The 18,313-nt window shown below is 43.2% G+C and overlaps 1 protein-coding gene across 1 annotated transcript in view; it reads left to right on the plus strand.

Moving 5' to 3' along the window:
• The first annotated feature begins 7,249 nt into the window (after nucleotides 1-7,249).
• Nucleotides 7,250-18,313, plus strand: part of LOC109894161 (melatonin receptor type 1A-A) — a 53,342-nt gene continuing 42,278 nt past the window's right edge. The window contains exon 1 of the mRNA XM_020487420.2: nucleotides 7,250-7,755. Coding sequence (XP_020343009.1) covers nucleotides 7,572-7,755 — 184 coding nt within the window. The 5' untranslated portion in view covers nucleotides 7,250-7,571. The remainder of the gene's footprint in view (nucleotides 7,756-18,313) is intronic.

The following is an 18,313-nucleotide window of genomic DNA, read 5'->3' on the forward strand; positions in this document are numbered from 1 at the left end:
CTCCTATAGCACTTCCAACCAGCCTCCACCGTTCCACATACTCCATGGGGTGTGTGTGTGTGTGTGGTGTGCATGTGTGTGTACGAGGATATGCATATGTTTACAAGCATACTGTATATATGAGTTCCTAAAAATAAAATAAAAACAGCAAAGCAAGGGAATTCTGTCGCATCACCTCTCGGACCGAATCAAACAATCTCATTGGTTCGTGCCGAGACATACCTCTCAAAATACACAGGGATGGACTTATAAATAACCTTCGCTCTCAAAATCAATTTTAGAATAAGGCTGAAACGTAACAAAATGTGGAAGAAGTCAAAGGGTGCGAATAGTTTCCGAAGGCCCTGTACATAGTTATCACTGAATGGAACTCTTTACCAACTCATATTTCCCAAGCAAAAAGTACATTTACATTCAACAACAAAAAAAAAAAAATCTTTGAAACCAGATGGACCATGTGACTGGACAGATACTGAATCTGCTTATTGAATGTTACATTTTACCTTTCAGATATATAAGATGATAAATATTTGTTAAAGTTGGTAAATGTACATGTACATGTCTTTTTTGTTAGTCTTTTTGGGGCACCTATCTGCCCCTGACACCTAACCCCAGAGCTATGACTCTCTTGTGCCTGTCTAGCTCCCATATCCTTCCTGTCCAGGGAGTTTCTCTCTCTCCGGTCTCTCTCTCTCTCTCTCTCTCTCTCTCCGGTCTCTCGCTATCTCTCTCTCTCTCTCTCTCCGGTCTCTCTCTCTCTCTCCGGTCTCTCTCTCTCTCCGGTCTCTCTCTCTCTCTCCGGTCTCTCTCTCGCTCTCCGGTCTCTCTCTCTCTCTCTCTCCGGTCTCTCTCTCTCTCCGGTCTCTCTCTCGCCGGTCTCTCTCTCTCTCTCTGCGGACTCTCTCTCTCTCTACGGTCTCTCTCTCTCCAGTCTCTCTCTCTCTGCGGTCTCTCTCTCTCTTCGGTCTCTCTCTCTCTCTCTCTGCCTCCCTATTTGCACGTCTCTCTCTTTCATGTCTCCCTTCATCTCTCTCTCTCTCTCTCCGGTCTCTCTCTCTCTTTCATGTCTCCCTTCATCTCTCTCTCTCTCCCTCCATCCCACAATCCCATCTCTTCTCTTTCAAGTGAGGGTTGCCCCCCACTGAAATCCCAGTAATCCCAGTCTATGGAAGTATTGCAGCAACAACTGTTAGGTAATGCAATCTTGTGAAGCTCCAACAAATATCACCCACCCAGGTTGTACTGTACTGAGTGTCAGAGTAGGATCAGTTTTACCTTTTGGAAGATAATGAGATTAGATGGACAGGGGGGACCTGATCTTAGATCAGCAGTCCCTTCCTTTTAGAGGCCCTGGAAATAAAAGAGGGCCCAGAGGCAGTGGCGTCATGCCTGTATCTGTTCTCTGTTCTAGGAACTCAGTGAAGTCATACAGTAATCTGAGTAGACCCGACGAAATAGGCAGCCTCTCCCTTCCTCTCTCTCTCTCTCTCTCTCTCTCTCTCTCTCCGGTCTCTCTCTCTCTCTCTCCGGTCTCTCTCTCTCCTCTCTCTCTCTCTCTCTCTCCGGTCTCTCTCTCTCTCTCTCTCCGGTCTCTCTCTCGCCGGTCTCTCTCTCTCTCTCTGCGGACTCTCTCTCTCTCTACGGTCTCTCTCTCTCTCCAGTCTCTCTCTCTCTGCGGTCTCTCTCTCTCTTCGGTCTCTCTCTCTCTCTCTCTCTCTCTCTCTCTCTCTCTCTCTCTCTGCCTCCCTATTTGCACGTCTCTCTCTTTCATGTCTCCCTTCATCTCTCTCTCTCTCTCTCTCTCCGGTCTCTCTCTCTCTTTCATGTCTCCCTTCATCTCTCTCTCTCTCCCTCCATCCCACAATCCCATCTCTTCTCTTTCAAGTGAGGGTTGCCCCCCACTGAAATCCCAGTAATCCCAGTCTATGGAAGTATTGCAGCAACAACTGTTAGGTAATGCAATCTTGTGAAGCTCCAACAAATATCACCCACTCAGGTTGTACTGTACTGAGTGTCCCAGAGTAAGAGTAGGATCAGTTTTACCTTTTGGAAGATAATGAGATTAGATGGACAGGGGGGACCTGATCTTAGATCAGCAGTCCCTTCCTTTTAGAGGCCCTGGAAATAAAAGAGGGCCCAGAGGCAGTGGCGTCATGCCTGTATCTGTTCTCTGTTCTAGGAACTCAGTGAAGTCATACAGTAATCTGAGTAGACCCGATGAAATAGGCAGCCTCTCCCTTCCTCTCTCTCTCTCTCTCTCTCTCTCTCTCTCTCCTCTCCTCTCCTCTCCTCTCCTCTCCTCTCCTCTCCTCTCCTCTCCTCTCCTCTCCTCTCCTCTCCTCTCCTCTCCTCTCCTCTCCTCTCCTCTCCTCTCTCTCTATATTTAAGGGCTTTATTGGCATTGGAAACACATGTTAACATTGCCAAAGCAAGTGAAATATATCATAAACAAAATATTATATGAAATTAACAGTGAAAATTACACTCACATAAGATTTAAAATGTAAAATTATGTCTATATGCAGTGTTTGTAATGATGTGCAAATAGTTCAAGTACAAAAGGGAAAATAAACATACAATGGTGTTTGTTCTTCACTTGTTGCCCTTTTCTTGTGGCAACAGGTTACGCATCTTGCTGCTGTGATGGCACACTGTGATATTTCACCCAGTAGATATGCGAGTTTATCAAAATTGGATTTGTTTTTCGAATTCTTTGTGGGTATGTGTAATCTGAGGGAAATATGTGTCTTTAATATGGTCATACATTTGGCAGGAAGTTAGGAAGTACAGCTCAGTTTCCACCTTAATGTGTGGGCATTGTGCACATAGCCTGTCTTATCTTGAGAGCCAGGTCTGCCTTCTGTACATATTCAAATATTACCTTAAGTTTGAGTCAGTCTCAGTGGTCAGGTATTCTGTCACCGTCTACTCCCTGTTTAGGGCCAAATAGGATTCTAGTTCTCTAGTTTTTTTTATAAATTCTTTCCAATGTGTCAAGTAATTATACTTTTGTTTTCTCATGATTTGCTTGGGTCTAAATGTGTCTTTGTTCTGTGTCACACACACACACAGTCTGTCTCGCCCCCCTCCCTCTCTCTTTCTCTCATTCATTCAGAGGTGTGTGTAGTGTGTTTCCCTTACGTCTCTGCTCACTTCAGTGCCTTTTTATTTGATTCAAACCATAGATTTATTAGTGATTGGTAACGCAGCAGAACCATGTGTGTAACAATCCTCATCGGGAGAAAGAGAGGAGGACCAAAATGCAGCGTGATGATTATCCATTTTTAATGGGATACTTAAACAACGAACAAAAACAATGAACCGACAAAAAAAGAACAAAGACGAAACAGTCCCGTACCGTGACTAGGAACACTGGAAACAGGAACAATCACCCCCACCCCACAAAACAGGCTACCTAAATATGGTTCCCAATCAGAGACAACGACTAACACCTGCCTCTGATTGAGAACCATATCAGGCCAAACACATAGAAACAGACAAACTAGACAAACCTCATAGAATGCCCACTCATATCACACACTGACCAAACAAAACAGAAACAAACAACGCAAACTATGGTCAGAGTGTGACAATGTGTATGATTCTGTTTTTTTGGGGGGGGTTGCTTTGTGAGATTCACTTCCACTGTGACTAGGATTCTTGTTTGGACTAAAAAGTTTGGATGCATTGGTTTCCTCACTCATTCTCTATTGTCTGAAATAGTTTGGGGGGGGGGGGGGGGGGGGGGGGGGTGTTTGGGTTTGTTTAGCCAGTATCAGACCCAAAGAGGATGATAGAAAACTCAACAGATCACAGGGTCTCAAAACTCAGAATCTCTCTCTCTCTCTCCCCTCCCTACATCTCTCTTCTTCTTGCACTCTCTCTTTCCCTCCTTCTAGCTCTCCTCCCTCTCTGCCTTCCTCTCTCAATTCAATTCAATTCAATTCAAGGGCCTTTATTGGAATGGGAGATATATGTTTACATTGCCAAAGCAAGTGAAATGGATGAACAAAAGTGAAATAAACAAACAGTAAATATCTCTCAGAAGGATAAGTTCAGCAGGAGGGAAACCTGTGGAAGTGCTCATTAGGATGGGGAAAGCACGTTTCTGACCACACAGCGTTCTGGGGTCATTTATTATTTGTAATGTAACCTTTATTTAACTAGGCAGGTCAGTTAAGGACAAATTGTTACTTACAATGACTGTCCTACCCCGGCCAAACCCTGACGACGCTGGGACAACTGTGTCTGGACGTGTGCGTATGCGAATGTGTGTGTGTGTGTGTGTGTGTATCATGCAGGGGCCATGTTTTTTTGGAGTGACCTTTGCCCTCTCTACAACTTAACTCAAGTCTATTCCTGGTTCACTAACAATTTAGTCTGGATAATATTTTTTACTACCACACATGGACACATTACAACCTTATGACAGGTGGTAATGGGTCTAACTTCATACTGCCTTTCAGGGCAATATGTTAAAAAATTTTGACAAGCTAAAAAAGCATGGTGGACATACAAAGTAGCCTCATATAGTAGCCGTGCTGGGTCAGACACAGTGTTTGCATCGCAAACAGCGCCCTGTTCCCTTTTGTGCACTTCAGGGCTCTGGTCAAAAGTAGTGCACTATATCGGGTATAGGGTGCCATTTGGGACAAAGCCCTGTCCCGTCCAAACTGAATTACTTGAGTAGTGCTCAATCAATCAATCAATCAAATTGTATCTATATAGCCCTATGAACAAGATGTCAAAATGAAGCTGCTGCTATCGTGAACAAGTGGCTTTTGCTAAATAGATTTGATCTTAATGAGACTAGCCTGTAACCTCCTACAACCACCCAGAAGTCTTACGGGTTTACATTCTGTTTTGCAACACGGATTACATCTGGCTATGGGTGGAAGATGTGAGCTTGGTGCCCTCACCGTTTTGTCAGACCAATCAGCGTCCTTTGATGAACTATGGGGGTGGTTTAGTTGATGGCGAACGCGAAGCGCCACTGTTGACAGGCACCATTGGGCTTTAGTTCAGTTGGCATTTCTTGGCTGAAGCCAAGGCAGTAAGTAGATAGCTATGTCAGCTAAAATGCTTTTGCAGCCAGGTCATCAGGATGCAAGTCAGTATTCAACGTCCATCCATGTCCAAGGACGTCGGGAGATGATGTGGAAACCGGCCACTAGGGGCAACCATGAGCGCAGTTAACTTAAATTGGGTTTTTGTTTTGCTATGGCGTTTTGCTAAGCATCTGCCTCTGATTCCAAAGGTTGCAAGTTCGAATCCAGCGATAGAAATTTGTTTTTTGTGATTTTTTTTCAAGCCTATCCCAAACCTCAACCCTTACCTTAACCATGCTGAGTTAATGCCTAACTTTAAGATTTTGGGGATAACGCCTCAACTTAAACCCTAACCTTAAAAACTCTAAGCTAATGCCTAAACTTAACCTTAAACACTACAATAATATACTTCGAAAGTTGATGTTTGAGAAAGTTGGACGAACGTCTAATTCTGACGTGAGACTGTGAGACCTAGTTGGTTTATGTCTTGGTACTCGATGTGCCTTTCTCTGCAAAGACGACAAGTGCTGGTTTTACTTCTGCAAAATGCGGCGCTGTGGCATCTGTTTTCTGACTGGTTGAATATGATCCAATTACTTTTAAAATGGGTTTTTCTGCAACACCACTCGGGCAAAACGGCTTCAATTGTATCTCTTCCAGAATGATAGTGCAGCAGTAATCAGTCTGATAATTAGGAGCCTAATTTACTTGTATTAAAGGATAAATATGCTGACAATAACCAAGCCTAGAGCCTAGGGTTTTGAATTAGCCCTTAACAACGTTAATCCAACACACAAACTGCTGATGTTCTGGGTTGATTATAAAGGTAATTTGAACAGATGGACCTACCTTCTACTGTGAGACAGACTATTTTGAGTCGGTGGTCTGGCTCACGGCATCTGGACTCACTCACTGAGACACGCACACACACACGCGCACACACACGCGCACGCACACACACACACACACAAGGATAATGGGGAGAGGGAGAGCTGGAGGGAAAGAGAGTGAATGAAAGACAGAAGGGGAGAGAGAGAGAGAGAGAGAGAGAGAGAGAGAGAGAGAGAGAGAGAGAGAGAGAACATAGCCCACACAACCTTTTTAATGAACTGCCATACTCACAGCAGACATATTAGTGGGATGTCTCCACATTAAAGTTACGTTCGCATGGCAGAGGAGGTTTGGGTGACAACCCCTCAACAGCGTGTGTGTGTGTATAAGGGGAGGTGGCAGTGTAAAGTATCTGCCATGTGCTGACATTTGTGTGTGTCTGTGTGTGTGTGTGCTTGTACGTGCGTGTGTGTGGGCATTTGTGCAGAATAAAGCGATCATAAATGTACTTATAGGTCGCAGGGGCGCAGTTTCCTTTGGTAAAATAAACGTAACCTAACCGCGTGTTGCCGTTTCGAGTCAGTTCCACTATATTTCCCCAGCTCAGCTACAAGCAGTCTCCTCAACCTGTCTCTATAAGTCTGCACATTCCCATATAGTGCACTACTTTTGATCAGATCCCAATGAGCCTTGAGCAGAACTAGTGCATGGGGTACCATTTGAGATGCAATTCATGTTTCTATGTCAGAGTTTGTAGTTTATCTTGATATTCTGTGGTACTAATCATGTGGATTCTGCTTTGCATCACATACACACAGAGAGAGAGAGAGAGAGAGAGAGAGTTAGAGAGCGAGAGAGAGAGAGAGAGATGCACATGACATTATATTCTCTCATCCTGACCTATATATTGTGATCTAACATATCTTCTGGATTTACATCCGTACATCTGTCTAAATCTTTCTGTCTCTCCATAACAATTGTAAATATGTTATTTGAATAAATAGTACTTTCTCTATCATAGTAATTGGAATCAATTCCAATAATTGATATTAAGCATAATCATTAGGATAATTTTAATAATGCAATAGGCTAGTCAACATCCTTATATCGACATGTTATAAAAGGTGCATGCTATCTGCTCCTTTAAGTGTGAATACATCGATGTGGGAATGGATAAAATATGAACTATTCCTCAGAAATAATGATCAACGAACGCATGAATAAATGAATGAGTCGCTGGAAGCAAAGCAATAATTGCGAGGAGAGCTCGCAGCCAGGCTTCAAAACACACCCGGGGAAAAAAAAGGAGTGCCGCCCGGTGCCGTCCACTGTTTTTCCCTCTTTCGGGCGCTGAGAGGCAGCATTAGGCTACCACTTACCCGTCACCACCCACGACAGGCTCACTGTAATAACACAATGTTAACATGGGAAGGTTTGGAGTTGCCTCTGAATGTCACATACCAACAATGTGATGCGTACACATATAGCCATGTACGTCTAGACTCTGACACGCGAGCATTGTGACTAGAAGGATAAACAGAAGGTTGTCTACGGGAGCTATAAACTGGCAATATGGAGAGGAGGAAAGCCACGGGAGAATACCACGGCATCCCTGTATCCAAAATGTAGACTACATTTTATGGGACGGGCGGTACGTTTACTTCGCTAATTGGAAAAGTTATAAAATATACAATGATTATCAATGGGTCTTATCTGAACAGGTCGTCGCTGGACCCGTACGAGGAAGTGCTGAATCGCCCTCCGTGGGTTACTACAACTTTGGGGTGCTTCCTCATATTCACTATAGTGGTTGATATTTTGGGCAACCTTTTGGTGATATTCTCTGTCTACCGGAATAAGAAGCTAAGGAATGCAGGTGAGTAATATTGTGCATGAGGTCGGAGTAGCCAAAGTATTGTATTGTGTTTATAAACAAGTTTCAAAGTGTTGTAATTGACACAACATTATTGTTTTGATACATTTGAGTCCGAAATATGACAACAATAGACCCGCGTTTGGGTAAAGTTGTGTACACTTCGCGCGCAATTGTCGAAATGAACAAGAAAAGTAGGCTTATTTGGGATTCAGAAATTGTGATAGGCGTACTACATACATCGATGAAAATCAAAAAAGCGCATTGGTCTATCCCAATTAATTTAGCTTGGGTTTAAAAGCTACGGTGAAAGTAATGTCCCGGTGCCATTTGGAGGTAGCTACCCGAGCGTTATAGAGGATTCCATGTCAATGTTGGTAGCCTGATTTTATACCTTATGATGCTATACCCCAAACAATGTATGTTATATACCGGTAGGTTTTATATAGGCTAAATCGGCATGTCATGAAAGTTAGATTATCGCCCTCGTATTATAACCGTGTATGGACGCGCAAGCTGCTCTGACCAGACCGAATAACCATGTCTAACTAAACATTTCTCTGTTTAATCTCCGAGCGAGCAAAGATGAAATAATAACTAGAGAGTGTCAACGAATGAGGCTCTTCCAAGAATGAAAAATAGACTCGCGGGGATTGATTGACACGCGCCGCCCGAAGCCACTCAAGAGAAACTACAGAATGGACAGCAGTGTATTTTTAGGAAACATTTGCGCCACAGCCTCGGCATGCTTAGCTCGGGATTGCGTTTCACATCCTATCAATAGCATGTAACTAAACTTGGAAGTTGAATGAGAACGTCTTGTACTATCCGTTTTATTTTTCAATGGAACATTTGGATTTAGGTGACGGAACATGCGTCACGTGCGCACTTCGGTTTTATGAATTGGAATCGGAGTGGGGCTGCTGTGTCTCGACCAGCCCATTAACACCAGATATTATATAATGTAGCATAATGCTGTTTATGGGATAATGTTGTGTAGTGTGGATATCTTAAATTCGTTATAGTATGGTACTGTGGCGTGATTATTTAACGTATTGTTTGGATGATTATATTCCAGTGATTATATTCCGAAGTACTGTACTGCTGTAACCAACCCTGTGATAAGAACCTATGGCATTATTGTGTGAGAAAACGCAATAATATACACATCATAAAAACGAAATACATCGTGATTTGATAAGTTAGGCTGTTGAGAAAATATACATTTTGTCCTACATTATTACAGACTGGTGTGTTCTCCAAATACCAAGTGGACATGCTTTGCGCTCCGGTGCTGCTCTGGCCATTCAATGACAGATTGGAATTCTAGACGAGCCCACATTGTAGATAGATTTGAGTGCTTTATCGTTTACTGGAATGTGTATCTAGCTAAATCACTATTTTTTTTACCCCTCAGATTATTTTTTATTTTCTTTGATGTTTCATGTTATTAGTTGCGTTTGTTTGTCACAGCCTAGAAATAATGTCAAACGCAGAGGATTTGTTTTGTGAATTAAGCCAAATGGATTTGTGCCAGTCAAATTAAGGCCCTCCCCCTAATGTGATGAATATGGTTATTATAAAGACTTCCTGTAATTCCTCGTCCCACCCCCCTCTCTATCTTTATTTATCCCTGTAATCACTTCCATTTGAAAAAACATACACCAAATTGCACAATCGCTGTGTCCTGGATATGAGCTTTTAATAGTTTATACAGTAAATAGAATCGAAGATACCATCAGGTGCAGAGAAAATACAAGTTTGATGACATTTTATGCTGCCCAGTCTGTGACAAACACAGATACTTATTTAGGGAGCACATCTTTGATCTTTGAGGAGGGGAGGTCCGATTCATTTAAATGTAAGTGCACAGAGTTCAATTGATTTATCAAGTGCAGTCTCTCTGTTCATCTCAACAGTCTGACGCGGTTCCTTCTCCTTCTTCTGAATCAATAATGGCTGCATCTCAACAGTCTAAAGTGACGCCAACTCCTTGTCTCATGTCCTTCATTTGCACTGGTATGAAAGTCCTAATTGTAGTCCCAAATTATTAAACTGCTTCACCTGTTCCGTCCAGCCCTGCCCGTTCACATCAGTGCAGATGAAGGAAAGGAGACAAGTCGAGGAAGCAACTTTAGACTATTGATATGAAGCCGTTTTTTTCCCCCAGTTCAGAGTAGCTGAAGTAGCACTGCTTAAAACTAACAATATGTTAAGTATCTAAGATGTGCCAAATCAATTATCTCCAGTTTAGGTCTCCAGCTAGGCATTTGGTTTGCTAACTTGCTGGCTAAGTGGCTAACTTGCTAGATCAAGCTTCTTGGTTACAGCCGAGACAATTAATCCCGTCCTCGATTAAGATCCCCGCTGCCTTGCTTTTATATTAATTTAAATTTAATTTCTATGCTTTGAAAGAAATAGCGCCCCTTGTCTGCACTGCTGGCAATGCTGTATACCCCGGTATGGTACAGGAACGGTATGAAGGTATGAAATACCGCCCAACCCTAGTTAGAATATTTTTTTCGATGAAACCATTCACAGTACATTGACATTAATATCCATTCAGTCTTTTGTCAGCTTTCTACACAACAATAATTGGCTTTGTATGATGTCATCAATAATGGACATATGTCACAGGCTTTTTGAAAATGATTTCTCTCTCTTAACACTGTTTCCACAACAGCATTTGGCGACTACTAACATCCCTTAAGCAGGCCAGCCACCCGGTTTCCCTGTATCCTTAGGTTCATACCTTTCAGGAGCGTTTGCAATTTCTCAGCCCAGTTCCCAAAGATGGTGCCTGTCCTTCTATTCAAGCCAAAGAAAAAGAGAAACCCTGCATTGGCAAATCGTATACCTCATGGCGGCCATATTGATTGACACAGAAACTTTTCTTTTGTACTTTCTAGGTCTATCTGCCCATGTGGCCTGCCCCTCTGCCAGCGAACAGAATGGCTGTGCCGCAGGAGAGTGTGTGTGTGTGTGTGACTGCACATTGAACTCTGATCTGAAGCACTCTCTCTCAACCCAGCGATGTTGCATTGTTTTCCATCCTTTCAGAAGCAGAATGTTGTTTGTGTGCCAAAGTTTTATATAGACGCTACATGCACGCACACGCTTGTGTGTGTGTTTGTAGTACACCAGGCACAACAACAGTGTTTACTTCTCATGTTGTGTATGGTTGAGGGCAAGTCATTGAATTGAATTCATCATTCAGGTTGTAACAGACAGTACATCTTGACAACAGAGAACTTGAAGACATGACATACATGTAAAGTGCATTCGGGAATATTTTCAGATCCCTTGACTTTTTCAACATTTTGTTACATTACAGCCTAATTCTAACATGGATGAAAACTAACATATCCTCATTAATCTACACACAATTACCCATAATGACAAAGTGAAAATAGGTTTTTATAATTTTTTGCAAATGTTTTAATAAATACAAAACAGAAATACCTTATTTAGATAAGTATTCAGATACTTTACTATTAAACTCGAAATTGAGCTCAGGTAGATACATCCTGTTGCAGTTGATCTTCCTTAAGATGTGTTTACAACTTGATTGGAGTACACCTGTGGTAAATTCAATTGATTGGACATGGGTTGGAAAGGCACACACCTGTCTATATAAAGGTCACATTTGACCTTGCATGTCAGAGCAAAATCCAAGCCATGAGTTTGAAGGAATTGTCCGTAGAGCTCCGAGACAGGATTGTGTTGAGGCACAATATCTGGGGAAGGGTACCAAAACATTTTTGCAGGTCCCCATTCTTAAATGGAAGGTTTGGAACCACCAAGACTCTTCCTAGAGCTTGCCACCCGGCATAACTGAGCAATCGGGGGAGAAGGTTCTTGGTCAGGTAGGTGACTCCACCAAACAGGCCTTTATGGTAGAGTGGCCAGACTGAAGCCAGTCCTCAGTAAAAGGCACATGACAGCCAGCTTGGAGTTTGCCAAAAGGCCCTTAAAGAGACTCAGACCATGAGAAACAAGATTCTCTGGTCTGATGAAACCAAGATTGAACTCTTTGGCCTGAATGCCAAGCTGGAGGAAACTTGGCACCATCCCTACGGTGAAGCATGGTAGTGGCAGCATCATGCTTTGGGGATGTTTTTCAGTGGCAGGGACTGGGAAACTAGTCAGGATCAAGGGAAAGATGAACGAAGCAAAGTACAGGGAGATCCTTGATGGAAAACCTGCTCCAGAGCACTCAGGACCTCAGACTGGTGTGAATGTTCACCTTCCAACAGGACAACGACACTGAGCACGCAGCCAAGACAACGCAGGAGTGGCTTCGGGAGAAGTCTCTGAAAATCCTTGAGTGGCCCAGCCAGAGCTCATACTTGAACCCAATACAACATCTCTGGAGAGACCTGAAAATAGATGTGAAGCGCCGCTCCCCATTTAAATAAAGTAAAGATATCTTAATAGAAAATGACTCAAGTGAAAGTCGCCCAGGAAAATGCTACTTGAGTAAAAGTATTTGGTTTTAATTATACTATAAGCATCAAAAGTAAACTTCACTTCAAATTCCTTATATTATGCAAACCAGATGGCACCATTTTTTTGCTTTTGAAATTTTTTACAATAAGCAAGAGGCACACTCCAACACTCAGATGTAATTTACAAAGAAAGCTTTTGTGTTTAGTGAGTCCGACAGATTAGAGGCAGTAGAGATGACCAGGGATGTTCTCTTGTTAATGTGCGAATTGGACCCTTTTCCTGCTTAGCATTCAAAATGTAACGAGTACTTGTCAGGGAAAATGTATGGAGTAAAGAGTACATTATCTTCTTTAGAAATGTAGTGAAGTAAAAGTTGTCAAAAATATAAATAGTAAAGGACAGATACCCCAAAAAACGACTTAAGTAGTACTTTAAAGTCTTTTAACTTAAGTACTTAACACCACTGGTATTTTTACCTGTTTTTCTAAATCTGATTCTACTGCTTGCATCAGTTACCTGATGTGGAATAGAGTTCAATGTAGTCATGTCTCTATGTAGTACTGTGCACCTGTTCTGGACTTGGGGATTGTGAAGAGACCTCTGGTGACATGTCTTATGGGGTATGCATCATGGCTTTCCTGGCTGTAAATACATTAGAACTCACTCCCAGATGCCTTAGTTACCTCACAAGGGCAACAATCATAACCACATAACTTCATATAAAGTTACTTTGAAATGATTTGTGCATGCAAAAAAAAAGTATAATATCCTCAGATTGTGTTTTTCTGTCTCTGATGTGGAATGGAAAGTTTTCTGTGTTTACGCTCATGAGAACACTTCCTTCACTATGGCCTGACAGAGCTTGAGAGGATCTGCAGAGAAGAATGAGAGAAATCTCCGCCAAAGTGCTTCAACAAAGTACTGAGTAAACGGTCTGATTACTTATGTAAATGTGATATTTCCATTTTGTTTCAAGAAATTTGGTAATATTTCTAAAAGCCTGTTTTGCTTTGTCAAGATGGGGTATTACAGTACCTGTCAAAAGTTTGGGCACACCTACTCATTCCAAATTTGTTATTTATTTTTACTATTTTCTACATTGTAGGATAATAGTGAAGACATCAAAACTATGAAATAACACATATGGAATCATGTAGTAACCCAAAAAGTGTTAAACAAATCAAAATGTATTTTATTGAGCTTCTTCAAAGTATCCACCCTTTGCCTTTAATGACAGCTTTGCACACTTTTTTAACCCCTTTTCCTCCCCAATTGGTAGTAGTTACAGTCTTGTCTCATCGCTGCAACTCCCGCACGGACTCGGGAGAGGTGTAGGTTGAGAGCCATGCGTCCTCCGAAACACAACCTAGCCACACTGCTTCTTGACACAATGCACATCCAACCCGGAAGCCAGCCACACCAATGTGTTGGAGGAAACACTGTACACCTGGTGACTAGGTCAGCGTGCACTGCGCCCGGCCTGACACACGAGTCGCTAGTTTATGATGAGACAAGGATATCCTTGCCAGCCAAACCCTCCCTAACCCGGATGGTGCTGGGCCAATTGTGCGCCGACCCATGGGCCTCCCGGTCGCGGCCGGCTGCAACAGAGCCTGGGCCCGAACCCAAAATCTTTGGTGGCACAGCTAGCACTGCGATGCAGTGCCTTAGACCACTGCGCCACCTGGGAGGCCAGCTTTGCACACTCTTGGCATTCTTTCAACCGGGTAGCCATTTACAGGCAACATTCACACTAAGCTAAAGGGTAGAGCTGCCGCTTTCAAGGTGCGGGACTCTAACCCGGAAGCTTAAAAGAAAACCAGCTATGCACTATGATGAACCATCAAACAGGCAAAGCGTCAATACAGGGCTAAGATTGAATCATACTACATCGGCTCCGACGCTCGTCATATGTGGCAGGGCTTGCAAACTATTACAGACTACAAAGCGAAGCACAGCCGCGAGCTGCCCAGTGACACGGGTCTACCAGACGAGCTAAATCACTTCTATGCTCGCTTCGAGGCAAGCAACACTGAGGCATGAATGAGAGCATCAGCTGTTCCAGATGACTGTGTGATCACGTTCTCCGTAGCCGACGTGAGTAAGACCTTTAAACAGGTCAATATACACAAGGCTGTGGGGCCAGACGGATTACCGGGACGTGTGCTCCGGGCGTGTGTTGACCAACTGGCAGGTATCTTCACTGACATTTTCAACATGTCCCTGATTGAGTCTGTAATACCAACATGTTTCAAGCAGACCACCATAGTCGCTGTGCCCAAGAACACGAAGGCAACCTGCCTAAATGACTACAGACCCGTAGCACTCATGTCCGTAGCCATGAAGTGCTTTGAAAGGCTGGTGATGGCTCACATCAACACCATTGTCCCAGAAACCCTAGACCCACTCCAATTTGCATACCGCCCAAACAGATCCACAGATGATGCAATCTCTATTGCACGCCACACTGCCTTTTCCCACCTGGACAAAAGGAACACCTACCTGAGAATGCTATTCATTGACTACAGCTCAGCGATCAACACCATAGTACCCTCAAAGCTTATCATTAAGCTAAGGATCCTGGGACTAAACACCTCCCTCTACAACTGGATCCTGGACTTCCTGACGGGCCGCCCCCAGGTGGTGAGGGTATGTAGCAACACATCTGCCACGCTGATCCTCAACACGGGGGCCCCTCAGGGGTGCGTGCTCAGTCCCCTCCTGTACTCCCTGTTCACCCACGACTGCATGGCCAGGCACAACTCCAACACCATCATTAAGTTTGCTGACGACACAACAGTGGTAGGGCTGATCACCTACAACAACAAGACAGCCTATCGGGGGGAGGTCAGAGACCTGGCTGGGTGGTGCCAGAATAACAACCTATCCCTCAACGTAGCCAAGACTAAGGAGATGATTGTGGACTGCAGGAAAAGGAGGACCGAGCAAGCCCCCATTCTCATCGATTGGGCTGTAGTGGAGCAGGTTGAGAGCTTTAAGTTCCTTCGTGTCCACATCACCAACGAACTAGAATGGTCCAAACACACCAAGACAGTCGTGAAGAGGGCACGACAATGCCTATTCCCCCTCAGGAAACTAAAATTATTTGGCATGGTCCTCAGATCCTCAAAAGGTTCTACAGCTGCAACATCGAGAGCATCACTGCCTGGTATGGCAATTGCTCGGCCTCCGACCGCAAGGCACTACAAAGGGTAGTGCATACGGCCCAGTACGTCACTGGGGCTAAGCTGCCTGCCATTCAGGACCTCTACACCAGGCAGTGTCAGAGGATTACCCTAAAAATGGTCAAAGACACCAGCCACATCTCTACTACCACATGGCAAGCGGTACTGGGCGGTACTGGAGTGCCAAGTCTAGGACAAAAAGGCTTCTCAACAGTGTTTAACTCCAAGCCATAAGACTCCTGAACAGGTAGTCAAATGGCTACCTGGACTATGGCTGGCTACCCAGTTGAAATGGCTACCCCCCAACCCTTCTTTTACACTGCTGCTACTCTCTGTTTATCACATATGCATAGTCACTTTAACTATACATTCATGTACATACTACCTCAATTGGCCCGACCAACCAGTGCCCCCGCACATTGGCTAAACGGGCTCTCTGCATTGTGTTCCGCCACCACCTGCCAAACCCTCTTTTATGCTACTCTCTGTTTATCATATACAGTGCCTTGCGAAAGTATTCGGCCCCCTTGAACTTTGCGACCTTTTGCCACATTTCAGGCTTCAAACATAAAGATATAAAACTGTATTTTTTTGTGAAGAATCAACAACAAGTGGGACACAATCATGAAGTGGAACGACATTTATTGGATATTTCAAACTTTTTTAACAAATCAAAAACTTTGTAGCGCCACCTTTTGCTGCGATTACAGCTGTAAGTCGCTTGGGGTATGTCTCTATCAGTTTTGCACATCGAGAGACTGACATTTTTTCCCATTCCTCCTTGCAAAACAGCTCGAGCTCAGTGAGGTTGGATGGAGAGCATTTGTGAACAGCAGTTTTTAGTTCTTTCCACAGATTCTCGATTGGATTCAGGTCTGGACTTTGACTTGGCCATTCTAACACCTGGATATGTTTATTTTTGAACCATTCCATTGTAGATTTTGCTTTATGTTTTGGATCATTGTCTTGTTGGAAGACAAATCTCCGTCCCAGTCTCAGGTCTTTTGCAGACTCCATCAGGTTTTCTTCTAGAATGGTCCTGTATTTGGCTCCATCCATCTTCCCATCAATTTTAACCATCTTCCCTGTCCCTGCTGAAGAAAAGCAGGCCCAAACCATGATGCTGCCACCACCATGTTTGACAGTGGGGATGGTGTGTTCAGGGTGATGAGCTGTGTTGCTTTTACGCCAAACATAACGTTTTGCATTGTTGCCAAAAAGTTCAATTTTGGTTTCATCTGACCAGAGCACCTTCTTCCACATGTTTGGTGTGTCTCCCAGGTGGCTTGTGGCAAACTTTAAACAACACTTTTTATGGATATCTTTAAGAAATGGCTTTCTTCTTGCCACTCTTCCATAAAGGCCAGATTTGTGCAATATATGACTGATTGTTGTCCTATGGACAGAGTCTCCCACCTCAGCTGTAGATCTCTGGAGTTCATCCAGAGTGATCATGGGCCTCTTGGCTGCATCTCTGATCAGTCTTCTCCTTGTATGAGCTGAACGTTTAGAGGGATGGCCAGGTCTTGGTAGATTTGCAGTGGTCTGATACTCCTTCCATTTCAATATTATCGCTTGCACAGTGCTCCTTGGGATGTTTAAAGCTTGGGAAATCTTTTTGTATCCAAATTCGGCTTTAAACTTCTTCACAACAGTATCTCGGACCTGCCTGGTGTGTTCCTTGTTCTTCATGATGCTCTCTGCGCTTTTAACGGACCTCTGAGACTATCACAGTGCAGGTGCATTTATACGGAGACTTGATTACACACAGGTGGATTGTATTTATCATCATTAGTCATTTAGGTCAACATTGGATCATTCAGAGATCCTCACTGAACTTCTGGAGAGAGTTTGCTGCACTGAAAGTAAAGGGGCTGAATAATCTTGCACGCCCAATTTTTCCGTTTTTGATTTGTTAAAAAAGTTTGAAATATCCAATAAATGTCGTTCCACTTCATGATTGTGTCCCACTTGTTGTTGATTCTTCACAAAAAAATACCGTTTTATATCTTTATGTTTGGGGCCTGAAATGTGGCAAAAGGTCGCAAAGTTCAAGGGGGCCGAATACTTTCGCAAGGCACTGTATGCATAGTCACTTTAACCATACCTACATGTAGCTACTACCTCAATCATCCCGACTATGTAGCCTCGCTACTGTTATAGCCTCGTAACTGTATATAGCCTCTCTACTGTTATTTTTCACTGTCTTTTTACTGTTGTTTTTATTTCTTTACTTACCTATTGTTCACCTAATACCTTTTTTGCACTATTGTTTAGAGCCTGTTGTAATGGTTTTCTTCATCTGAAGGAGAGGTGGACCAAAGCGCAGCGTGGTGGTTATTCATATTCTTTAATTTATAAAGAAACTACACATGAGATAACTAACAAAAACAACAAATGTGAGAACCTAAAACAGTCCCATCTGGTGCAAACACAAAGACAGGAACAATCACCCACAAACACACAGTGACACCCAGGCTACCTAAGTATGATTCTCAATCAGAGACAACTAATGACACCTGCCTCTGATTGAGAACCATACTAGGCCAAAACATAGAAAACCCCAAATCATAGAAAATCAAACATAGACTGCCCACCCAACTCACGCCCTGACCATACTAAATAAATACAAAACAAAGGAAATAAAGGTCAGAACGTGACACCTGTAAGTAAGCTGTTGTATTCGGCGCACGTGACCAATAAACTTTGATTTGATTTGTCCAAACTTTTGACTGATACTGTATGTGTAGATTGACGAGGAAGAAAAAACAATTTCCTCCATTTTAGAATACGGCTGCAGCGTAACCAAATGTGGAAAAAGTCAAAGGGTCTGAATGCTTTCCAAATGTACAGTATGTCTATATCACAGAGTCTGACTATAGAGTCTGGTGTAAAAGCTATATCAGGTCTACAAGCCATCTGTGTAA

The sequence above is a fragment of the Oncorhynchus kisutch genome, linkage group LG7 (assembly GCF_002021735.2).
Source record: "Oncorhynchus kisutch isolate 150728-3 linkage group LG7, Okis_V2, whole genome shotgun sequence".
NCBI classification, from domain to species: domain Eukaryota; kingdom Metazoa; phylum Chordata; class Actinopteri; order Salmoniformes; family Salmonidae; genus Oncorhynchus; species Oncorhynchus kisutch.